This window comes from Vespa mandarinia, chromosome 2 (assembly GCF_050613455.1).
Source record: "Vespa mandarinia isolate Hongniang chromosome 2, ASM5061345v1, whole genome shotgun sequence".
NCBI classification, from domain to species: Eukaryota; Metazoa; Arthropoda; class Insecta; order Hymenoptera; family Vespidae; genus Vespa; species Vespa mandarinia.
In genome coordinates this window covers 8,053,027-8,075,023 of record NC_140811.1, presented here as the reverse complement: position 1 = coordinate 8,075,023, position 21,997 = coordinate 8,053,027, and the positions used below count along the sequence as shown (strand labels likewise).

Sequence of the window (21,997 nt, the reverse complement as noted above, 5' to 3'; positions counted from 1 at the left end):
CTCTCTCTCTCCCCCATTTGCTCTCTAGCTCATAAATTCATTTATTCATTCATTCATTCATTCATCCACCCATCCATCCATCCATCCATTCATTCATCCATCCATTCTTTCTCTCTCTCTTTCTCTTAAGCCGATATCGACTAACATGATTTACTTAAAAACACTCTACGTTTTTTTTCATTTTTTGTCTACATTAACCTACAACTACACGTTATCTGATCTAATAGATTCTACGCTAGAATTCTAAAGAAAGCTTTACGGAAAGCAGCATTGCTTGGAAACGAAGTTTCCAAAATGGTTGTGTAAACCATAGCCGGCCAGCCCAAGCACCCGACCCGCGGTGCGCAGCAAGCAGTCCTTACTATTTATATTACAAGTAGACATAATATGTTGTAGAATAATAATATATATTTATTATTAATATGAATAGCCAGTCAGTCTTGACGGGTGCGAGGTGCATAGGCTGAACGGTGCCATAGCCCCCTGCGATCGAGTAGGGAGCGAGGCAGTTTATATTCTAACTATCGCTAATTTTACTTTACCTAACTTTAATCGCTTATTCGGTTACTTTTATTCTTAATCAAAATGGTTGCCTAGCCTATTCATAGTCAACACTAGCTACACACAACTTGTCGCTGTGCTCCTTTCCTTTCTTCACGTTCTATACAATAATTTTATATCTTTTTTCTCATCACTTTCTTTCTCTTTCTTTCTCCCTCCCGATCCGCGGCTCTCCGTTTTTTAATCCGCATGGGCGCCTCGGCCGGAGCATCTTTTCACGCTCAGTCAGCACTAATCCTTTTTCTTTGTTTGGTCGTCACAATAATTATTAGTTATTTAGTACAAGTTTATTAGTAAAATTCTCAAAATTCACTATTTAATCACATGTGATTTTGTTGTCAGTCGTGGTGACAATCGCTTCTGGAACAATACACACTCGTAAATAGGTTCTCCTTTCGCTTCTTTCTTTTCTTATCCTCTCTTCTTTCTTTTTCTCCTTCGTTGCTTCCTCCAATTTCTTTCCTTTTTATCCATTTTTTTTTCTTTTCTTTCATTTCTTCATCCTTTTTTCTTCTTTTTCTTTTTTCTCCTTTACTTTCTTATTCTTATTCTCACTTTCTATCTCTCTCTCCCCCCTTTCTCTCTTAATGCATGGACTCAAATCGAGTAATAATCGGTCTTTTAAAAAATAGCTCATACCATTTTTTCATTTTTTATCTCTTGTCATCAAATCGTGATGTACCAAAATAAACTAAATATATTATTTACTTCAAGTCTCAACAGTGTAAAAATCTTTCATATTTTAGATGTCGTCAATAATAGTAATCGTTAATTATAATAATACAGCATATTATTGTAATATTATAATAATAGCTACGATCGCCTCTAACTCTATCTAACTACCTGTCCGCCACATGTCACATGAGCCACTCGTAGCTCGCATATTTGGTAGAAAGCTTTCTGCTAAATCGTTCCTCGACTCGATTCTAAGTCTGACAACGACGTGAAACTTTTCCGGATATACGACGACGACCGGAGAGAGGTAGGAAAACATAGGGAGAGAACCTTTTTCTTTTTTCTTCCCCCCCCTTTTTCTATACCATCGTCGTTTGAGAGTCTTTTTCATATACTTTGTTTTATACACTCCACTCCACACTTCACCGAAATTCCTCGCCTATTTTTTCGCTACCGCCCCATCGTTCGTTCATTATCTTCATTCATTTAGTATCGCGTTTATTCGTTCGTTCGATATAATAAATTAATTTACACTCTAACTATCATCATATCCCGTCGTAACAAAGCTTACTAAGTTTCTCGGGCGGCACGCGTTTCGATTACAAGAATCCGCCATTTGATTTCTTTTCTTAATTTTTTTTTTCTTTCTCTATGCAACTCCTCCGACACTACCTGATGTTTCATTTTACCAATCCCGTTAGTGGCAACTATACATACAAAATCTATCAAATTCATAATCAAAAACAAACATAGTTGATTAACTGGCTACAACGCAAAAACAATTATATTCTCTTAACTAGAAGATCAAAATTTGGCTCAGGTTTCACATTTACATTCCGATGTTAAAAATATATTATAATATTTTTCAGCATATCCCTGTCTAAGTGGATTTGTCTGAAAAGGCACAATTCTAAAAAAAATATCTGCATTTACTGTACAATTAAAACTGATATCGATTCATAGTAACTGTACTCATAAATATAACACTCTCTAAAGAGTACTATGTTTTTTTCGTTCACGTGCAATAATTATTGTATATTATAATTCTGAAGACTTTTAGAAACAAAGCTTTCCTCTCTTGTGTGTTGCTTTTTTTCTTAGTAAAATGTATCGTTCGTGATTAAAACAGAACGTGAAATATCGTAGAAGTATTAGATTAAGATATATCCACGTGGCAGTACACACATGTACCTGGCTTGGAATGTCTGAACGAAAATAAACCGATAAAAGTGCGGTAAGCGGGTGGAGTAGCATGTGCTGTGAATGAGGAGTTTCGCACGTCGTTGAAATTCGTTACGCGAATGGTATCTCCCTTCTCTTACAGCCAAGCCACCGGCCAGCCAGCTGGCACAAGTCCGGTTGGTACTGATTTACAACCATACTGAATCTGAATTTTTATCAACTCTAGCATTGGAAGTGCTCTCTGTATATTATTATTCTTATTATTCTTATATATCATTATTTTATTATTAATATTATATTATTATTACTCTTGGGAAGAATTCTCTTTCGTATATTTCTGAGCAGCGTTTTCATAGTTTACATTTTTGTTAAAATATTTATTCACATTCTCGAGCCTTCAGCTTCGACTTATAGTCTCCTTAGTATATGTAATACCTAAAGTTATCCTGGAAGCCTATCAGCTTGACACTAAACTGTTCATTGCAAATATCAGTTTGTCACTGTCATATAATGTGCTGGTACAGTGTAAAGAGTCGAACTAGTGTCGAACATGTAGAAGACACGCCAGTCTCATACCCCATATTACGTCAATATCCTTTCTTGACTCGTTGCAAAATATTAACTACTTTCACCTATTTAGCTGATGGATAAAATGTATAAAAGATGGCTGGCAAGTCAATTTATCATGAGGAAGAATCTTATCTGACTTTATGTTATGTATTTATCTCATTCTATTCTTCGTTAATAATAATCCCTTGTGTTCAGCATGTGTATCCGTTTCTAACTTATGTAGCCCTCAGCATATTCGTATCTGTATATTAGAAAATATAAATTTATTAACTCTGATTAAAAATAACTTCATGTAATATAAAAAATCGTAATTAAGAAATTATGATTGTTAATAATTATTACATATTACTAACCTATAAACCGTATCCTACTTGGGCTGCTGAGCTTGGTACTGCTGATAAGAATCATCAGGAGATGCTGCATTACTGGTCTGTTCAGAATCGCCCAGTGGTATTGGATGGATAATGCTAGGTGGAGGATAAGTAGTATAAGAGTAGGGATGAGGACTTGCTATGTACTGAAACAGGATAAATCTACTATTTAGATATATATATATATATATATATATATATATATATATATATATATATATACGAATTATAAAAGATTTCTTATATCAATTAAACATTATAGCCAAATTGTAAAAATATATTAACCTTATCATAATTTTCTGTTAGTCATTCAAAATATATTATTGCTAAATACATAAGAACCACTTGATTAGAAATGCTTTATATGATATATATTTAAAAGCATTAAACGAATCACAAACAATTTCATAAAAAATTAATATTACTTACGGAACCAGTGCCAAGATGCATTGTAGACATTTGTGTTGTAAGCTGAGGAATTATACTGTATTGAGGATTACTAGGATCTGCAGATGGCATCATCTGTAAAAATACAAACAAAAATAAATGAAATAAAATTTCAATAAGAAAAAATACTACTGTGGGATATATTTAATAAATAATTTCAAAAAAGCTAAGTTTAATAATGTATCAATAATAAAATAAGTTGTTGTAAAAGATAATTATACATAATATACATATAACTCATTTAAAAACAAATGTTATGATTTATTCCAAAATAAATGTTGTAACTTATTATTAATTTTATATTATAATAAATATTATAATAAATAATTTTATAGAAATATAATATATATAAAATATTTAGAACAAATAAATGAAAAACTTTTCTTATAAAAACTCACGTCGACCTGTTGCATATGAGGCGGCGCGGGCTGCACAAGGTATGGTGTGACCCAAGGAGCTCCTGGTACGCTATAGCCAGGGACAGCTTGACCATAATGACGACCATATTGAGTTAAAGTTGCTGTAGGTAACATATGAGCTGTGGCAACACCATTCTGACCAACTCCACTTGCATCATAATTCATAGTCATATTCTGGTAATAAAGAAATTAATTATCGTTATAATAATCTTCCTAAATTTGAAGTACATCATATATTTATATACTTACTTCTCCAGTGTCTCTCCACATTGTACTTTTATACATTGATTTTTTTTTATTTCCGCCATCAGCAAATTTAACTAACAAGGGATCTTTAGCTCCTTGTAATGCTTTTCCATTAAATATTTGAATTATTTGCTCACACTTTTCTTTGGATTCCATTCTAAAATTTAGATAATACACATTTATAATTATTTTAAAATATACAATTAATAGTGCATGTATATTTTTATTAATTTGAAATTTACTAACCTTGCAAATCCAACACCTTTACTTTGTCCTGACGTGTCACGTAAAATGCGAGTCGAGATGACTTGTCCATATTGTTGAAGTAGTCCTTCAACATCATTTTCTTTAAAGTTCAATGGCAGGTTTGCGATATACAGATTTGTAGGATCCTGTTCCTGTTGCTGAGAAGAAAGTAAAAATACTATGCAACATATTGTATATTTCACTACTATAGATATAGCATCTTAACGAATTATTATCATTTTGACTTTTCAGATATGTATCATGTATGTACTTTAATATACTTTTTACTTAATATTACACTAAATCATATTTATCCTCATTCGGGTGATAAATGAAATGAAATTTTTTATAGAACGTTATATAAAATTATATAAAATTATATAATAATTTTAAAAGAAAAATAATATAATATAAAGTTATTATACTATTTTATTACTTATTATATATTAAATAATAATTTCATGTGTAATATAGAATGTGTACATACATCTGATCTAAAAAATTAAAATGATTATTTGAAAGCTGTATCTGGTATCATTTGGCACACACAATATGAACAATTTTTAACTTATAAGTATTAAAATGTTTTTAATGTATTTTGGCAGAAATATAAAATCACGTTTAAAATTATATATTTTTTGTACATTAACTTATTGATATTCATTATTAAAACATGATGTATGTCTACAACAATGATACTACAAAAAAAATTAGTAAGCTATTTAAGGAGTAATTATTCTGGACTAATCGCAAGAATGCAAATGGACAGATATCAAAAATGACTGAATATGAATTAAGACAATAATTATTGTTTTCAATGTTGAAAGGTTATCATGCTTCATGGCATTAGGCTTCTCCACATTCTGGTGCCTCTCTAAATTTGCTTTAAAGATGCTTTGATATTTTTTTTACTAAACTCATACCACATATTCCATTATTTGATATATGATTAGATTCTTTGAGGTCAGAACATGCACACATAGATACCTACATACCTACACGTAGGTATATCATTGATATTTGTATTTTCAATAATAATTTGCAATTTATCATAATAAAAATTACTGGTGTTTCTTACAATCTTTCTGTATTTTAGAGAAAAAGCAGTACTTAAATATTCATATGAATGACTTCTATTTTTCATTAAAACACATTGCAATTTGATATGATTTAATATTGATATGACATTAATGTATAGTTTTGTGAACTAATACAATAATGTCTATGAACTAATAGAAGATAAAGATATTTCAGAACTATATAAAATATAAAATATGAATATCATATTTGACTACAAAAATAATAAATAATAATATATTAAACGAAGTACAAATAGATTACTCATTTACTTTGATAAAAAATATTTTAACAATAATGAAAGTTACTACATTTGATTGTTAAAATCTTAATATATAATGTACTTATATAATGTATACACTTTCAAAAAATGAATATAACTTTATAATCAATTACATTCATATGCCTTTTCAATTTAGCTGACATGCAAGAGTTCCTTAATTCACATTTTTAATACAACACCTTCAAAATAAGAATTAAAAAATGTGAAAAAAATTTAAGCATATACATAGGTGTATTTAAATTGTATTTATATATTAATCATAACCTTACGTACGAATTTACTGACAAATATGTAGACAAATTTCCTCTATTCATTTTTTTATACACTGAAAGCAATAGGAACAGATTACATCAGTTACATATGACATTTTCTTTTTTAATGAAGCAAAAGGCAAAGCACAGATATTGCAACGTGTACATAGTTCGATTTTCACAAAAAAAGACTGTGATTTACTATATTGCAGAAAACATATGATGTATGTAAATATATGTAAGTACATACATATATGTGTTTATACTCATGTTTTTATTTATGAATTTATAAATGAAGGATTGAAACAAACACAAGTGTATGCTAAACTAAATTTAAAATCATTATTATGCACCCTCAAGCATATTTTGAGATTCACCATTTCTGTCAAGTATCAATCAAATCTACAATTACTTGAATATACTTATACTTTACGACAATTTACTTCAATCTTGCGAATGCATTAAAACAAAAGAACAAATAATGAAAATATTATGATATAAGCCAAGCTGATGGCATTTATGTATGTATACAGATGTCCCTTTTAAAATTAATACCTCAATTATTTCTAATAAATACTTTTTTCTTGATGAAAATTGATAATAAACATTCATCAAAAATTTACTACATCACTAGAATATTTCTCTGTATCTTTAAGATATACTTAACTATCTATTTTGTTTTGTATATTTTTTATCAATATAGAAAATTAATTGTGACATTATTTTTGAAAGGGCCATTCTACATACATATACACATATGGATATATAAAGATATGTACATACATACACACACACATAAATCAATATGCATAAGTACATATGTACGTATGTGTGTATGTTTGTATAATAAAGTAATATACTTCAATGTATTTATACTTTAACTAAATGACTCATATTTTGATCAAGTGCGAGTATACATAAATATATAAGATTCAAATACTTCTGTGTAAGATACGCATATACTTATTTAATTGTATACACTATTCAGCTTCAATAAGGATAGCTAATTAAATTATAAATAGTTAGATCATTGGATATACATACTTTTTATGATACATTAAATAAATGATTTCATTGAATATAAGATTCTATTGCGAGCAAAAGGAGCATGTATTAATGCAAAGTCAAGAATGTGAAATCCATGATTCAGGTAACCATAAAACATTGTATGATTATTTTGAATTCATGGTACTTGAATCTTATAAAACAATCTTTGAATATGTTTACAAATTTATTGGTGTGCTGGTTAAACCTTCATTATTTAAGCCAAGTGTGCCAATCAGAGCCAACCAACACCCCAGGGGTAAGATAGCACCTGATCATCACATAGCACCATTGAATGGTAAGTATACCGTGTACCCTAAATATAGTTAATAGTGGGTACACATTGTTTAGTCGTATCATATCACATGCGAACGACATCATCACAGCTGCTTGTGGCACCCTCTGCTTTTACCACGGCCAAATTGAAAGATATTTAGTTAATTTCATTTTAAATAACTTATTGATTTCATTTGATTAAAAATTATCAATATTTAATATCACAGATATACTTATAGATAAATTAATTTATTTATAGAAATATAGAATATTATACAATAGTTATTAATAAAATGAACTAATATAAAACTAAATTATGTTGTATTATATAAAAAAAATATTTGGCGATACAGAAAATGTATTAATTATTTTAAAAATGGATTACTTTTGTAATAACTGTGTAAAATACTTCTAATCATTTTAATAGAAATATCAATACTAGTACTTTAGTATAACAAATAATTGATAGAGGTTTAACATTAGACTAAATAGAAGTAATCATCATAAATGAAAAATCATCATAAATATTTTGATACAGCAATATTAACAATTTGTGGCCGAGGCATAGCAGCAAGCATCAATAGGTTTGTAGGTATTTAAGACAGAATAATAGACAGAACCGATTAATGTAAAAGAGCGTTTCTAGACAAGTGAGACAGGTCTTGGTAGGGAGAGAAAAATATTGGTGAAACATAAATGAACTTGTAATTCCATATAGATGCCCATGAGTACATTCCTTTCGATTACTGATTATATGTAATAAAATATTCTATTAGAAAATCTTTGATGAATATAAAATTGTATCACATAAAAATATGTTACATTGTAGTATTCATTAATACATATCCATAAAGTAAGTTTCATCAAACAAAATTTAAAAAATCTATATTATGAAATACAAAAAACAATATATACTGTAAATAAGATATTGCACATACAATATTTTATAAAAGTTCTCATTGAACAGTAATACTTGTCATATGACTACTTTTATCTTCTAATAAATTTAATTATAATACAATCACATGGTACTCATGTGCTATATAATATCATTTTTTCATGATGGAACTAAGATAATTGCCTGTTGTTTAAAAAAATTTTTGAGAGAATTATTAGCTATAATATGATATACATATGAATTTGGATAAGAATTTGGAGGGAGAACAGATGGATTAAGAACAGGAAGAATAAATAAAAATCAGATTGAGTGAGAAAGAAAAAGAAAGAGAAAGAAAGAGAAAGAAAGAGAAAGAAAGAGAAAGAAAGAAAAAGAAAAAGAGGTTTACTGTTACTCTGGTATTACTGTACTTGCATGCACAACCAACGTACACTTGCCAGTCTACGGAGCAACCAGATACCCACTTTCGCCATCTGCGCTTGGATGCCCTTGGCGACCAGTGCTTTCACAGCACCCTCTGCCGCCACCGGTGACTCAAAGTCTACAAAGCCATAACCTGAAAAACAATTTGATTATAAAGGTAAGATTATAAAAAAAAACTTTGTAAAACTTTACATTATTCCATATTTATATTTCAAAAATACAATAACTTGTAATAAGATATTCAAAATCTAGATAATACAATATTTATTTCTTACTATGAAAAAAGAAAAAAAGAAGACAGAAGAAACTATATATGTAAGCGATTTTATAATAGTTAGCATGATTTAAGTAAGTACCTTTACATTTATTTGTTGTTTTATCCAATATTGCCTTCGTGGAAGTTATAGTTCCATACCTATAAATAATTTCAGCAATTATATAGCAATTATATTATATGAATAATTAAATCTTTTTCATCTATTAGTAAAATATCATTTACGTACTGAGAACACATATTAACAAGGTCTTTATCTGTTGTATTTTGGTTGAGGCCACGTATATATAAATTTGTTTTTGATAACTGTTCCGCCTGCTGCCCTTGCATAGCATTATTGCTCATACTCGTGCTCATTGCACCGCTTTGACTGCCAGTGGCACTGCTAGAACTACTGGTAGTATTGGCTGGTGACGAGGCTGTAGGTACCCGTTGTCCACCATACTAAGTAAATAAAATAAATTTGGAATTATTAAAGTTACATCTTCATGTTTTATTCTTTATTATCTACCAAATGATCAAAGGAGCTATGAGTAAAATAAGCTAGGAAGGAAGGAAATAGGTGTTAGAAAGAACATAGTCCAGTTTCTACTGAAATTTGCTCCACTTTGGAGTTTTAATTTAATTTTATCAAATATACTTTATAATATTGATATCAAAAAATATATTAACCATACATATAAAGCCAGGAACGATATTTAGTGATGGAGGAATGGCGTGATGTTATTCAGCAATTCAGTAAGTTACAAGAAGGAGATTATCTCTCTACGGTCATCATCGACTAGTACAAATTTAACACTACGGAATTTACTAAATTATAGAGAACACGCCTTTCTTTGATTCTTTGATTCTTTGATTTCGTCAAATATTCTTCATAATCATCCACTACAATATACTTTGCATTTCGTTAAAACAATTAAACCACTTATTATTATAGAGTCAAAATAATTGGCATATGTCGTCGAAATGTATGATGTGGATATAATGAAAAATGGATATAAAAATAACAAAATCAAATATGTAAAAATAAGCTATTCGCGTATGTATTAACGTGAAAGCGTGGGCGAAGAACTAGAAGAAGCATGGATCCGGCGAACGAGTCTCGCGAAAAGGAGTACGATCGCAATATATTTTCTTTAGCGGTATTTTGCGTAGAATGTACGTACGTCTTTGTGAAATTTGTTTCGCTTGTAGTTTGACGACACTTGCCGGAGTGACCGTGACCCCGCGTCAGCGCTGCACCGTGTCTGATTAAAATAAGGAGGAAAGAGTAACCGGCGGCAACAGCAACAAATGAATCATTTATAGATATTGAATTGTATAGAAACGATTACAATTGAGAGATACACTGTTGAGTAGCGCGATTCGCGAAACAGAAAGGAAAGAGGGATCCATTAGGCAGTAGGTAGATTGTCCGACATTCGTACCGAGACGTGCACGTCGAAGGCGGTACGCAATAGGCTGACTGGCTCGCGCATCTCGAGTGTACGAGTCGATAAATTAGTAGCAAGAAGAACGGCACATCGAGAAGTAGTAAAAACGTACGGCAATTGAGAGAGAGCGTAGAGAGAGAGTTGAGTGCAAAAGCGGTAGTAGGAAGAACAAGAAAAAGAGAGAGAAGAAGAGCAATAAAAAAATCGTGCATCGTGGGATGGAAAGCAATGAGATGAATAAGGAGGAAAAAGAAGAGGAAGAAGAAGAAGTAGAGAAGAAGACAGTCCGCCATGGGAGTGTACTCACCGAGACGTGCTGAGCGTAGGGGGCGGTGGCGTAAGGGTTGGCAGAGGGCGGTAACGGTTGCGCACCGACCGGTACCTGTGCCGCTGCGGCAGCCGCCGCGGCGGCACTCGGATAGCGGGTGTAAGGTGGATAGGCGGCCGCTGCTGCCACCGCAGCCGCGGCGGCGTGCGACGGCGCCGCGCCCCAAGCTGCTGCGGCGGCGCCGCTCGCTCGGTACTGCACCGGATTCCCTCCTCGTGGTCCACCGCCACCGCCACCGCCACCACCGCCGCCACCACCACCTCCACCGCCGCCCCCGGCCGCTCCTCCCGTCGCGTTGCCCTTCAATCCGCCGCCGGCGCCGGCGCCAGCGCCGCCCCCGTGGCCACCTCCACCGCCGCCACTACTAGCCGTAGTACCGCCGCCTCCGCCACCGACTCCGCCACCGCCGCCGCCGCTTGTAGGACCCACGCCCACGCCTCCGGCGTTGGCGCCTCCACCGCCTCCACCGGCGTTACCGTTGTTAGCGCCGACGTATGTTGGTCGTGGACCGTTCGTCCCCTGAAAAATGACCAAGCGAAATACCACCACAAGATCAAATACACTATCTATTCCCTTTCCTCTCCTATTTCTATGACATACCAAACAAATCACCTCCTTCCGATCTTCCCTTCCCTTCCTTTCGCAACGTCTAACCTATTATTACCTGATAATGTTCGGCTAATCTCATCTAATGTTACCTTTCCTCACGACGATTGAACGACCGTTACATTTTCCCCGAGATCGTTTCATCCGTTTCTCCATATTTTTTGATACGATCGAGTTAATTCGATGATCGTTGAATTTTTTTGCCACACGCTGTTTTATAACAAACCTTTAGTATAGACGACTCTTGTCGTAGTATCTTATAATCGGCAAGACTATATGTTCGATCGATGAAAACTCTAACTTGTATACATTTATATATATAATATATATAATATATATATATAGTATAATTTAATATATATATAATATATATATAATAGTATAATTTATATATATAAGCAGCAACATATTCTCCACATTTATCTAAAGAGAGCTATTCTTCTAACTTATTTCCGTGCAGAGATCAACCATGTATTCTTTTCTAGTTAGAGAATTAATCTAATTTTATCGTACCAATGAGCGTGATGCTTCGATACTTCATCTTCGCTATAGTTCTCTCCAGTATTAACACTGAATCGAGTGTCTTAGATTATAATCTTCGAAAGACGTGCAGATATGCTTCTATAATACTTATCGTATGATGTAAAGTTAAAGAAACGCTGGCATAGACGATGATTTACTGGCAGATATCGGAGGTTCAATTGAACGGCATGCAGACAACGTATCAGCTAGTGGACAACCATGAAATAGAGAACACGACGTGTGAAATGAGTATCGTGATATACCGACCGGATGTTGCTTCCTGCTTACCACGTCTGCACGTAGTCGTGTTACACTCTTCTTTTTTCACCCTTCGCTCTGTTTCTATATTTTTTAATTTTTATTTTTTCAAACATTTTCTATATTTATCATCATTCTCTTGGAATCTGAGTTCGAAACTTTATGCCAAATGATTTCAAAGTCACATTCTAAGTCAATGCGCTCTTCTCATGTTATCTAATTAAAAAGATTTAATTTACTTTTGTATCCAACGCCTATGATTTTATATTTGCAATACTGTAATTCGTTGTATTAGATTTACATGGAATATACGCACACGCACACACCTGATATTATTAATGTAAGCTTCTCCCACGAAATTCCTCACGTATATAACACATGCACACTTACGCTCTAGAAATATCTTGGACGACACCATTACTTTAAACGCGAGGCTTTACTCTACCAAGGTGGATCGCATAAATGTATGCAATACATGTATGTCTAATATATACAAATAATGTGCGACTCGAGACATTAAAAAATTTCATCATGTTTTGATTCCGATAGTAATGGTACTGGACTGACCTGTGTATTTAGATTTCTATATATTTACATCTTTCATTTCTTAAATGCAGTAACTTGATTCTAGGACTACGCGTAAATTACAGAAAAAGATTGCATGAAATCGATACAGATACAACATGAATGTTTTATCGCGTTATTAAATTAGCAAACAAAATAAAAGCATCTGTTTATTTACAGCATTCCTCATTGTGTCTCTAAAATATATATGCAGATTATGTTCGTATCTTACTTTCGAACACATAAATGGCATCTTAACTTACTTCCAACAAGGAAGCGCAAATCTTTCGGACGTCGATCGCCTATATATCATACACTTACCTAAAACAGAAAAGCAAATCGGTAGATGTAATAATGATTTTACGGTGATACATAAAATAAAATTTTGCGTCTAATTACAGGGAATAATTATCATTTAGAAGAGGAGACATGTTGCAAAACGAAAAAATATACACACGACGATATATATATGTCGTCATCACTTTCATGTTGTGATGCGATGAAAAGCGTAAGTTAATTATCCCTTGATCACATGCCATTAGAAATAATTAAACCACGTTTGACATTAACACCCTTAGGTACGAAAAACGACAAGTACTTAAAGGATAATTGAGTTTTAACGATGGAGGCACAAAATCATATTCGCAATTGTATATATCGCGTTTACTAAAGTATACAAGTATATCTATAATTTGAAGTCAATGATCGATTAAAAGATGATAATCAATGTTGTTTATAGATTATTCGTCATAGTTGTAGATCGTTCTAATTATCAATTCAATCGTGATAATATACTTGAAATAGTTACAAGAAAGTTCAGTTTGTATTGATAAGAAGTAAAAAAATAAATAATGGACTTTTCTTTCTTCTAGCAAAGACCTTATGGAGTAACTATATTGAACACGAATTATGACGATTTAATAAAGAGATATCGTTGAAAAAGAGAGGTTAAAATCATTGTGAAAGCTGTACGTAGACGCGATAAGTTAAAACGTATTATGTAAAAGTAAAATAATTCGGAATACATTGAATAATATATAAAATATAAATATTGCGTCGATTACGGATTGAAAATTCGAACGATTTTTCGCAATAACATTCGTTTACTTAGCCGATAAGTAAGGATTATTAAACAGCTTGAATCGAGTTCTATCGTCGAAACCGGTAGCGCTACTCTGATACATTGTTATATGATCGCAAGTTCGTTGACTTTAAGTCAGACTTGATCAACCGTGGCCTCCTCCCTCCACCTCCACTACCACCATCACCATCACTGCCACCACCTCCTCCTATTCACGTACCGTTCATTCCCCTCCGCCCGCGTTTAGATCACAACGCCCTCCTTTCCTCACCTCCTTCCATTGCCACCCAACCACCATCGTGACCACCACCGCCGCCGCCATTCTTGTCTTTTATCGCCAAGTGTCAAGAATACGTATTATAATTTTTCAATTCATCAAAATTATTTTTTCTTCTTTCTTTTTATATATCATCAACTTTGAAAGTTTTCGACCGATCAATCCATCCATAGATTTCGGTAAAAGTTTTCCCAAGTTAATTCGTTCGTTGAGAGATACTTAACAAGTAATAATCTTATATTTTAAATACGATCAACTGCTTTCTACTTTTCGATTCTTTAAACCACAGTCACTTTTCCACCGATATAGCGCTTTCTCTTCGAATCGTGAAATTGTAGATATGTATATATATATCCATCTATGTTCTTTTAATGGGAGTTCTCGTTCGACGTTACGATCAATAATATTAATTGACTTTCAAAGAGAGTCTCTTTTAGAACGACGACAACAATGACGACGACGACATCGATGATTTCTTCGTGGTAATAAGGAACATACATCTCACTTTTTTTTTTTCAAATCTAATTGTATATCGCATCATTTTCCACAGTTCACGTAAAAGAGAAAATAAAAGATCGATAGAACAGAGAGCGTGTTCGTACGTCACACGATGTAACGAAGGTAAATGGCACGCGAGGGACCTTGACGAGTACACATCTAGGCCATAGACCTTGAACTTCGTGTCTAGATCGCGCTTCGGACGTACGATTCAGCCGCCAAATCGGGAACTCGCTCGTGTTACAAGACATATCAGCCATAATGAAAGAAACAAATAGGATATCTATCGTTGTTTCGGCAAAAGGGTTTTTCAAAGCACAATGTCAAAAATCTAATTGAAAACATTTTGATACCAATGATAATTCTATGATCTGATTGACAACATTTTTCATTCAATATAAATAATTCAGAGAATAAGGTTGTCATAAATATTCGAAAATTATTTATGTATGCTGTGTTTTCTTTGGTTCAAGTCAAAAATTGATCGAAGCTCGAAAAAGTCCTTAGTTACCAGCTGGAAGGCCGATTTTAAAAACAAAAATCGCGACTACCAGGAAAAGACGATCGATCGCGAAGAAGTTCGACGGAAATGAAGGAACGTGGTGAGAGCGAGGTTCAGACGACCTTGACTTCAGTGACGTCACCGGATACCGTTGTGGATAGCGCCTTGCGAACTTTGTGAATGGCATCCGGGTGTGCGTGCGAGCACGCGTTCTTTCGCGCGTGGGTGCGTTCACATGCAAGCTTTACATGCACGCGTGTGTACACGTCTTAATGCTGTGTCGGAAGTGCTCAGGTATGAAACAGTAATAAAGATTGATACATGTATTTAAATAGGACTCATATTCCGACCGAAAACGCATACATATTTCTCATTCTCATTGTCAGTCGATCCTAACTTCTGCCATTGCATGTATTTTTGTATTTTATATAAAATACATTTGTTTTGAAAAATATTACATTCCAAATTCTATCAATCTTTCTAATTCAACACGTGTTCTCAGAGCTATACTTATGAGATCGTTTAAATCGCCTTAATGATCAATAAGAAATTCTAAGTTTCGCAATATACATTCGTATTATCATACTCTTTTTATAATATTTTTACTTGTGCGTTCTTTCTATGGCGCCCACATATCCATGACATTAATGATCACCGCGCATGCGCGAAGAAAAAACTCATCATATTCTGAAATACGTAATATCCATGGCAACGAGGATTAAAGACAGGTTTGTGCCCTTATATTTTCATTAGCCGATATGGATTCCTTATCGAACTTCTAAAAAGAAGCTAATATAAAAATAGCAAAAGTAACAACATTTCGATATACGTACGAATGAGTATGTATTATTGTAAATAAATCGCAAAAATACATAAGTGTCACCACCGTTCATATTTTTATAATCATGCCAATATTGCTTTCACTCATACTTCCTTTCTATATGTTACGAATTTAATCGAAATTTAATGAATTTTATAGAAATAAAAATTGTGTTCGTATATTGAAAATCTTTATGAGGAAATTCATGGCGTATAACGAGTTAGTAACAAAAGGTTCGCAACACATGATGAGATGATTGAACGAGGAAAAGTGATATCGAATTAAAAGTTTTTTTATTCGTTAGCTTGGTAAGATTATTTCGCGGAATGTGGTAGCGTTGGGCGTGGGTGTAAAATAGAACATGGAATGCAAAAACACTTCGGGGTATCGTATTAATGCCGAACAAAGAGCAACGTAAATCGTCCGTGACTCATTTCCGAGAGTGCACGCACTTCAAGGCCGATGAACGACAACAGACTTTTTGTTCTTTTTTTTTCTTTTGCCATCGCTTTGTACAAAATCAACAAAAAGAATTCCAAGACTTTCTACTATTTCGTAACAATCATAAATGAAAGACGTATTTTTTAAAAACAAGAAAGAGGAAAAAAAAAGGCGAAAGAAAAAAAATTGTGAATAGAAATAAGAATATTTTTTAATCAATTCCAAGATGGATCAAATTACACGCTAAATTAAGTAAATGAACATATATTTTGTTAACCTTATTCAACCCGATCATTGTTTTCACAAATGTAAATTAATTCATAAATTACTGTCATAAAAAGAAAAGAAAGAAAAAAAATAAAGAGAAAGAAAGAAAAAAAAAAGAAACACGAAAAAAATGTGAAATGTGTGCATTATCTCGGGGCATTGTTTCGCGCGATTAAAAAAAAACAGCGCCACCTACGATTTAATTTAGCAATTACATTCACATATAAGAATCCTTTAATATCGGAAGATTAGATACAAAAGCCAAATAAATGCTACTTTAATGCATATGCATTTATATTAATCCGAATACTATTGAAACTAATCTTAACGTGTATTTGATTTAGTAATTGCATATTTGAGAAATTTAAAGATTCAAAGTGCAACAAAAAAAGGTAATCATTTTTGATCGCCCTTGAAAATGATATCGTCTTGAGTCAATCGAATGCGATCGTTATATCTAAATATTCTGTTTTATTAGTCATTCTGAGAAAATCAATGACATTGATGATAATTCTGCGAAAATCGATGAAATCGATAGTATTATGTAAACTTGCAGTTTTTTCATGAGCGTAATTATTTAATTTTGTATTTATTTATTCTAGAAGATTTAGCGAGTGAATGAAAACGAATGAGTTATATTTAAGAATAAAGCTCATTGATAGGAAAAAATGAGATCAAAGATCGTAGATCATATTACAATAAAAATACATCGATAAGAAGTTGAGATTCTCTTGTCAGGCCTCACTAAAAATACTATCTCCAATTTGAGTGAGTCAACGACAAGAATAATATTGTCGAATACATTAAACATCTCCATTTAAATAGACTCGTTAATGAGAGGCGTGATACAATTTTAACATATGGAACATTTTTCGAGATCGCACGTTCTATTATTATCTATTTATTGTACTATTCATCGTAAAATTCTTAATAGAGTTTGAAAATACTGGAATGATGGTTTAAATTTAAATATACGAATACATTTATAAATTACCCTCGATCAAGTCGCACAACACGAACTTGGAGTCCGAGTGATGACAAACGAACAGAATTTCCGGCGCGTTTCTTTGGCCGTGTTCTGCTCGTATCTCATTCGTAGAAAATTCGTTCGATTTAACATCAAACACAAAGTCCACGCCGTCGCGAAAACGATTCCGATAACTAATTAACAATTATATGTTAAAGCTAAAACTTGACCTCGCCTCAAGGAGTCGAACGCGTGGCACGGATCACTAACACGTAGAGTGGAAAAGCATCTTCGGATGCATCTGAAATCCGTCCAATTGGAACGATCCTCAGAGACGACACTGACGTACCAACGGGAGGAGTCTCCCCGTGACTGTATTAAAAAGAATTCATAAATTCATTTCTAACTTTTCATCGATCAAATAAATATTTTTAATTCTGCGATGATTTGCACAAGCCGAATCAATTCGATGTCACTTGAAAATTATCAAAGACGGCACTGAAAGTCGTCAGCTCGAATTTCAAACGAAACCAATCACATTCTACGAATCACCATAGAAAGAAGGAGAAGAGACACGCCGCAGAGAGAAAGACTCGCGAGGAGTGAAGCGAAAAGAAAGGTTAGGTTTGCACGAAAGTAGTAACATAGATAGGGAGGAGTGGGAGATAGGGAGAACGAGAGAGCTTGGGTGGGGCAACGGACGCCCCGCGGCAAACTGTCAAACTACGCTGGTTCCATGGCCGCCGGCCGCCCCCATGGTAAAACTGCGTATTCCACGGAGAACCACTCGTGCTTGTTCCGGGTGTTCGTTTCCTAGCAGCAACGACGGACGACGACACGCACGGCATCGGAGCGCGCGCGCAACATATATATATATATATATATATATATATATATATATATATATATATATATTGTGTGTATGTACAAGCGGGCATTCATCCGTCTGTGCATGTGCATGCGCGTACGCTCACGATGACACGCGGCGGCGCACGCCTTGGAGCGACCGGCAACGCAACGAAATGCTACCAATAACGATGACCACCACGGATCACGTCGTGTTCGATCAAAGCGCAACTTCTTTCTAGACGGGAATAAATAGAAAGCGGGAGTAGATAAAAGCGCGCGTGAGAGAGAAGGAGGCGAGATAGAATAACAAAGTATAGTAAAAGAAAAGAAAGAGAGAGAGAGGAGGAAGAGCAAATGATACTCACCATCATCTTGTAGTTGAGTTTTCTCGGCGCGGCAACGTTTTCCATTCTGACGGACATGCTAGCGGTATGTAGTTTCTAGCAGTTTGGAACAATGATGCTCTGGTAACAGTTGTAGTTGTAACTGTAGCTATGTGTAGTACTAATACTAGTAGTAGTAGTAGTAGTAGTAAATAGCAGTAATAGTTTTAATGGTGAAGGTGGCGATGGTGTACCACTACTAGCTATCGCTGTGAGTGCGTGCACTTCGTCTTGGCAAATCGGTCGCCAACGAGTCTCGTTGCTCTTCCACCCTTTCCCCTCCCTGACAGCAACAGCAGGAAACAGTTTCTTAGGCGCACCTTCCTCGGCTTCGGTGCTTTCTACGTACACGGAAAAGATGCGGCTGCTTCACGTGCCCGCTCACCTGCACACCCTTCGATACCACGCGCGCCACGACGCGGCCGAGAGCACCGTCGCACGGCTCGGCGGAATGTCGTATATCTCGTGTCGTACTCCCCCTGATCGCACGGCCGATAATAAGAAGAGGGGGATACAGTCGAGCTAGTGAGAGGGGGAGGCAGCACTGCCAGAGATGGAGGAGAAGATGGAGGAGGTGAAGGACGGTAATGGACGAGACGCGACGAGACAAGACGCGCGGTGGCTCGCCACCGGCTGGATGGATGGCTATCGTCTGGAGAGACGAAATCGGGGATGGTATAGGGTAAAGAAGGAAGATGAGACGTCAGTGGTACGGCGCGTATGGTTACGGGGATCACAATAGAGCCTTTAACGCACCGACGAAACCGAACGCGACGAGCGAGAACGATAAATCACTTTGCACCGTGGTGAGGAGTGGGAGAGGACGGTGGAAAGGGCGATGGCGGTACGAACAGAGGGACGGAGGGGTGAGACCAAGGAAGAAAGAGAGAGAAAGAGAGAGAGAACGAGAGAGATTGGACGGTGCAAAGGGGACGAGCCGCGCGCGCGAGCGTCAGCGCGCTCTGTCTGCTACTATCGTACGATGCTGTAAGAATGTGTGTGTATATAGATATACGTACTCGATACGCGACTTATGTATTCGAGAAAGCATACGCGCGCAAGATGCGCGAGATGCGAAGAATGAGATATGTAAAGACCGAAAGAATGATAGATGAGGGAGAAATACAAAGGAAAAAAAGGGTAGAGAAAACCGAGCCGATGGCGATGCAAACGGATGACGAGCGTCAAGAGGGTGTGTCGATCGTACACTCTTCACACTACTACTACTAAACTACTATTAAACTTCTTTTACACTTTACTTCACGTCGTTGTTTAACACACGCACAATACCGGCGAGAGCCTAGGCCAGCCGCGTTGAGCGGACACGAAGTGAGTATGTGTAATTGTACGCGCGTGTACGAGAAAGAGACACACACACACACACACAGAGAGAGAGAGAGAGAGAGAGAGAACGCAAGAAAGATAGGTAGTGTGAGAGAAAGAGAAAGAAGAAAGATATCGAACGAGTTGTAAGGGGGAGAGAGGAGAGAGAGCAAAAGTACGCGAGATTATCCGCCTACTTGGCCGTTGATTTCAGCCTTAGCGACGGCTAGTGTGTCTTCGTAATACAATCGTTCTTCTCCGCTTTTTAATTGTCCCGACGACTATTTTTTTCGTCGTCTCGTATACACCAACCTTCCTCGTCAATCTTTCCGTTGTGGTCCGCGGCGGCGCCTTTGTGACCGTCTTCGTTGTTAGGCGTCGCAATATCACCTCGATTCCATATACTGTATTACCTTCTTACTCGTCCTCCGTTATATGCTAGCACCACTTTGCTTTCCGTCTCTTACGCCGAACGATAGCACTTTTTTTATCCTTTACGTACTTTCCCTTGTCCGTCACGTCCGTGCGTTCTTTCGCCACTCGCGGATTCCGTTTCCTCTCTTTTCTGTTCTTCAATTCTCCCCCCTTATTCTTTACGAATTTCGGGAATAGCACTATTAATAACGGCACGATAGAAAAATATATAGCTTATTTCCCCTCTAAATAAAATAAATTACAATGTTTAATCGTTACTTTTCGTTAGGAAACATTTAAACTGTGTTGTCTTGTAGGTAGAGTCTAAGCTACTGCCCGGCGAGATTCGCCCATCTTGTCCGAAACTGAAAGGAGCCGTCGCTTGGCGGCGCTGTTCGTATTACCACCGGTCGTGGGGTTCCAGCGGCCGCACCTGTCTGCATGGCCGCCACTCAACAAACATGGAAAGTCATAAACTTGTTAAAGTACGACAGAGAGAGAACTTTGTTCTATTCTATCTCTTTAACGAAGATAGAGAATTCGTTTGCTAACAGAATGGAAGGGATCTTCTGTATCTCGCAAATGAAATTTAGTTTGTCGCAGTTGGCGAACGTGTAGAGCCGAGCGTTACCGAAGATGGTCGTATGGTGACGAACCTTAACGAGCCGATGGCCGATGAGACGACGATGGTCTAAGGAGGGGACGCTCGGAATGAACGAGGGAAAAGGAGAGAACGAGAAAAGGGGGGAAGGAGATGGAACGAAGGACGACGCACGATGATGAAGGGAATAGAAAGGGCATAGAGGGAGAGAAGAGAGAGAGAAAGGAAGAGGGAGAAAGAGAGAGAGAAAGAAAGAGGGAGAGAGAGAGAGAGAGAAAGAAAGAGGGAGGGAGAGAGAGAGAGAGAGAGAAAGAAAGAGGGAGGGAGAGAGAGAGAGAGAGAGAGAGAGAGAGAGTAAGCAAGCAGCAGACGCGGGTGGGTACGCTCACCCCGGCGCGGACGTCCCTTCGCTATGCGGCAACGTGTGCGTTGTACACGATTCTACGTGAAAAATGTGTACCTGAGAGAGGAGTCCTTCGAGAGGAATATCGACTCCCCTGCAACGCGATGTGTTGCGGTTGTCATGTCGGCGGAAAGCTCTGCGTCCAGGGAAATCCTGCTTCGTTTACGCGCCAAATCAAAAGAGAAAAAGAGAGAAATTTAATGTGGGAGATACAAAA

General features: G+C 35.7%; 1 protein-coding gene across 10 annotated transcripts; it reads right to left on the bottom strand.

Annotated features, from left to right (window-relative positions):
- Positions 1-930: 930 nt before the first annotated feature.
- shep (RNA binding motif single stranded interacting protein alan shepard) lies at positions 931-21,117 on the bottom strand. Of its 10 annotated transcripts, XM_035888146.2 has the most exons (12): positions 20,675-21,117; positions 19,022-19,120; positions 10,984-11,523; positions 9,473-9,687; positions 9,326-9,384; positions 8,957-9,102; positions 4,718-4,875; positions 4,475-4,628; positions 4,205-4,399; positions 3,789-3,881; positions 3,342-3,505; positions 931-3,229 (listed from the first exon to the last, which is right to left on the bottom strand). In XM_035888146.2, exons 2-11 carry the CDS (start codon positions 19,076-19,078, stop codon positions 3,356-3,358), a joined length of 1,767 nt encoding a protein of 588 aa, XP_035744039.2. In that variant the 5' UTR covers positions 19,079-19,120; positions 20,675-21,117; the 3' UTR covers positions 931-3,229; positions 3,342-3,355. The 10 variants fall into 10 exon arrangements, with proteins under 10 accessions (XP_035744039.2, XP_035744040.2, XP_035744041.2 ...); XM_035888147.2 differs by having other exon boundaries at positions 4,211-4,399; positions 19,022-21,117; XM_035888148.2 differs by having other exon boundaries at positions 8,978-9,102; positions 19,022-21,117.
- Positions 21,118-21,997: the final 880 nt, after the last annotated feature.

Excerpts from the sequence above, each read along its gene's own strand:
- shep (XM_035888146.2), bottom strand. The coding sequence starts at position 19,078 with ATGTCCGTCAGAATGGAAAACGTTGCCGCGCCGAGAAAACTCAACTAC. Across the intron at positions 9,385-9,472 it reads CTTGTTAATATGTGTTCTCA|GTATGGAACTATAACTTCCA; the intron begins GTACGTAAATGA and ends AATTATTTATAG. Across the intron at positions 3,882-4,204 it reads CTCATATGCAACAGGTCGAC|ATGATGCCATCTGCAGATCC; the intron begins GTGAGTTTTTAT and ends GTATTTTTACAG.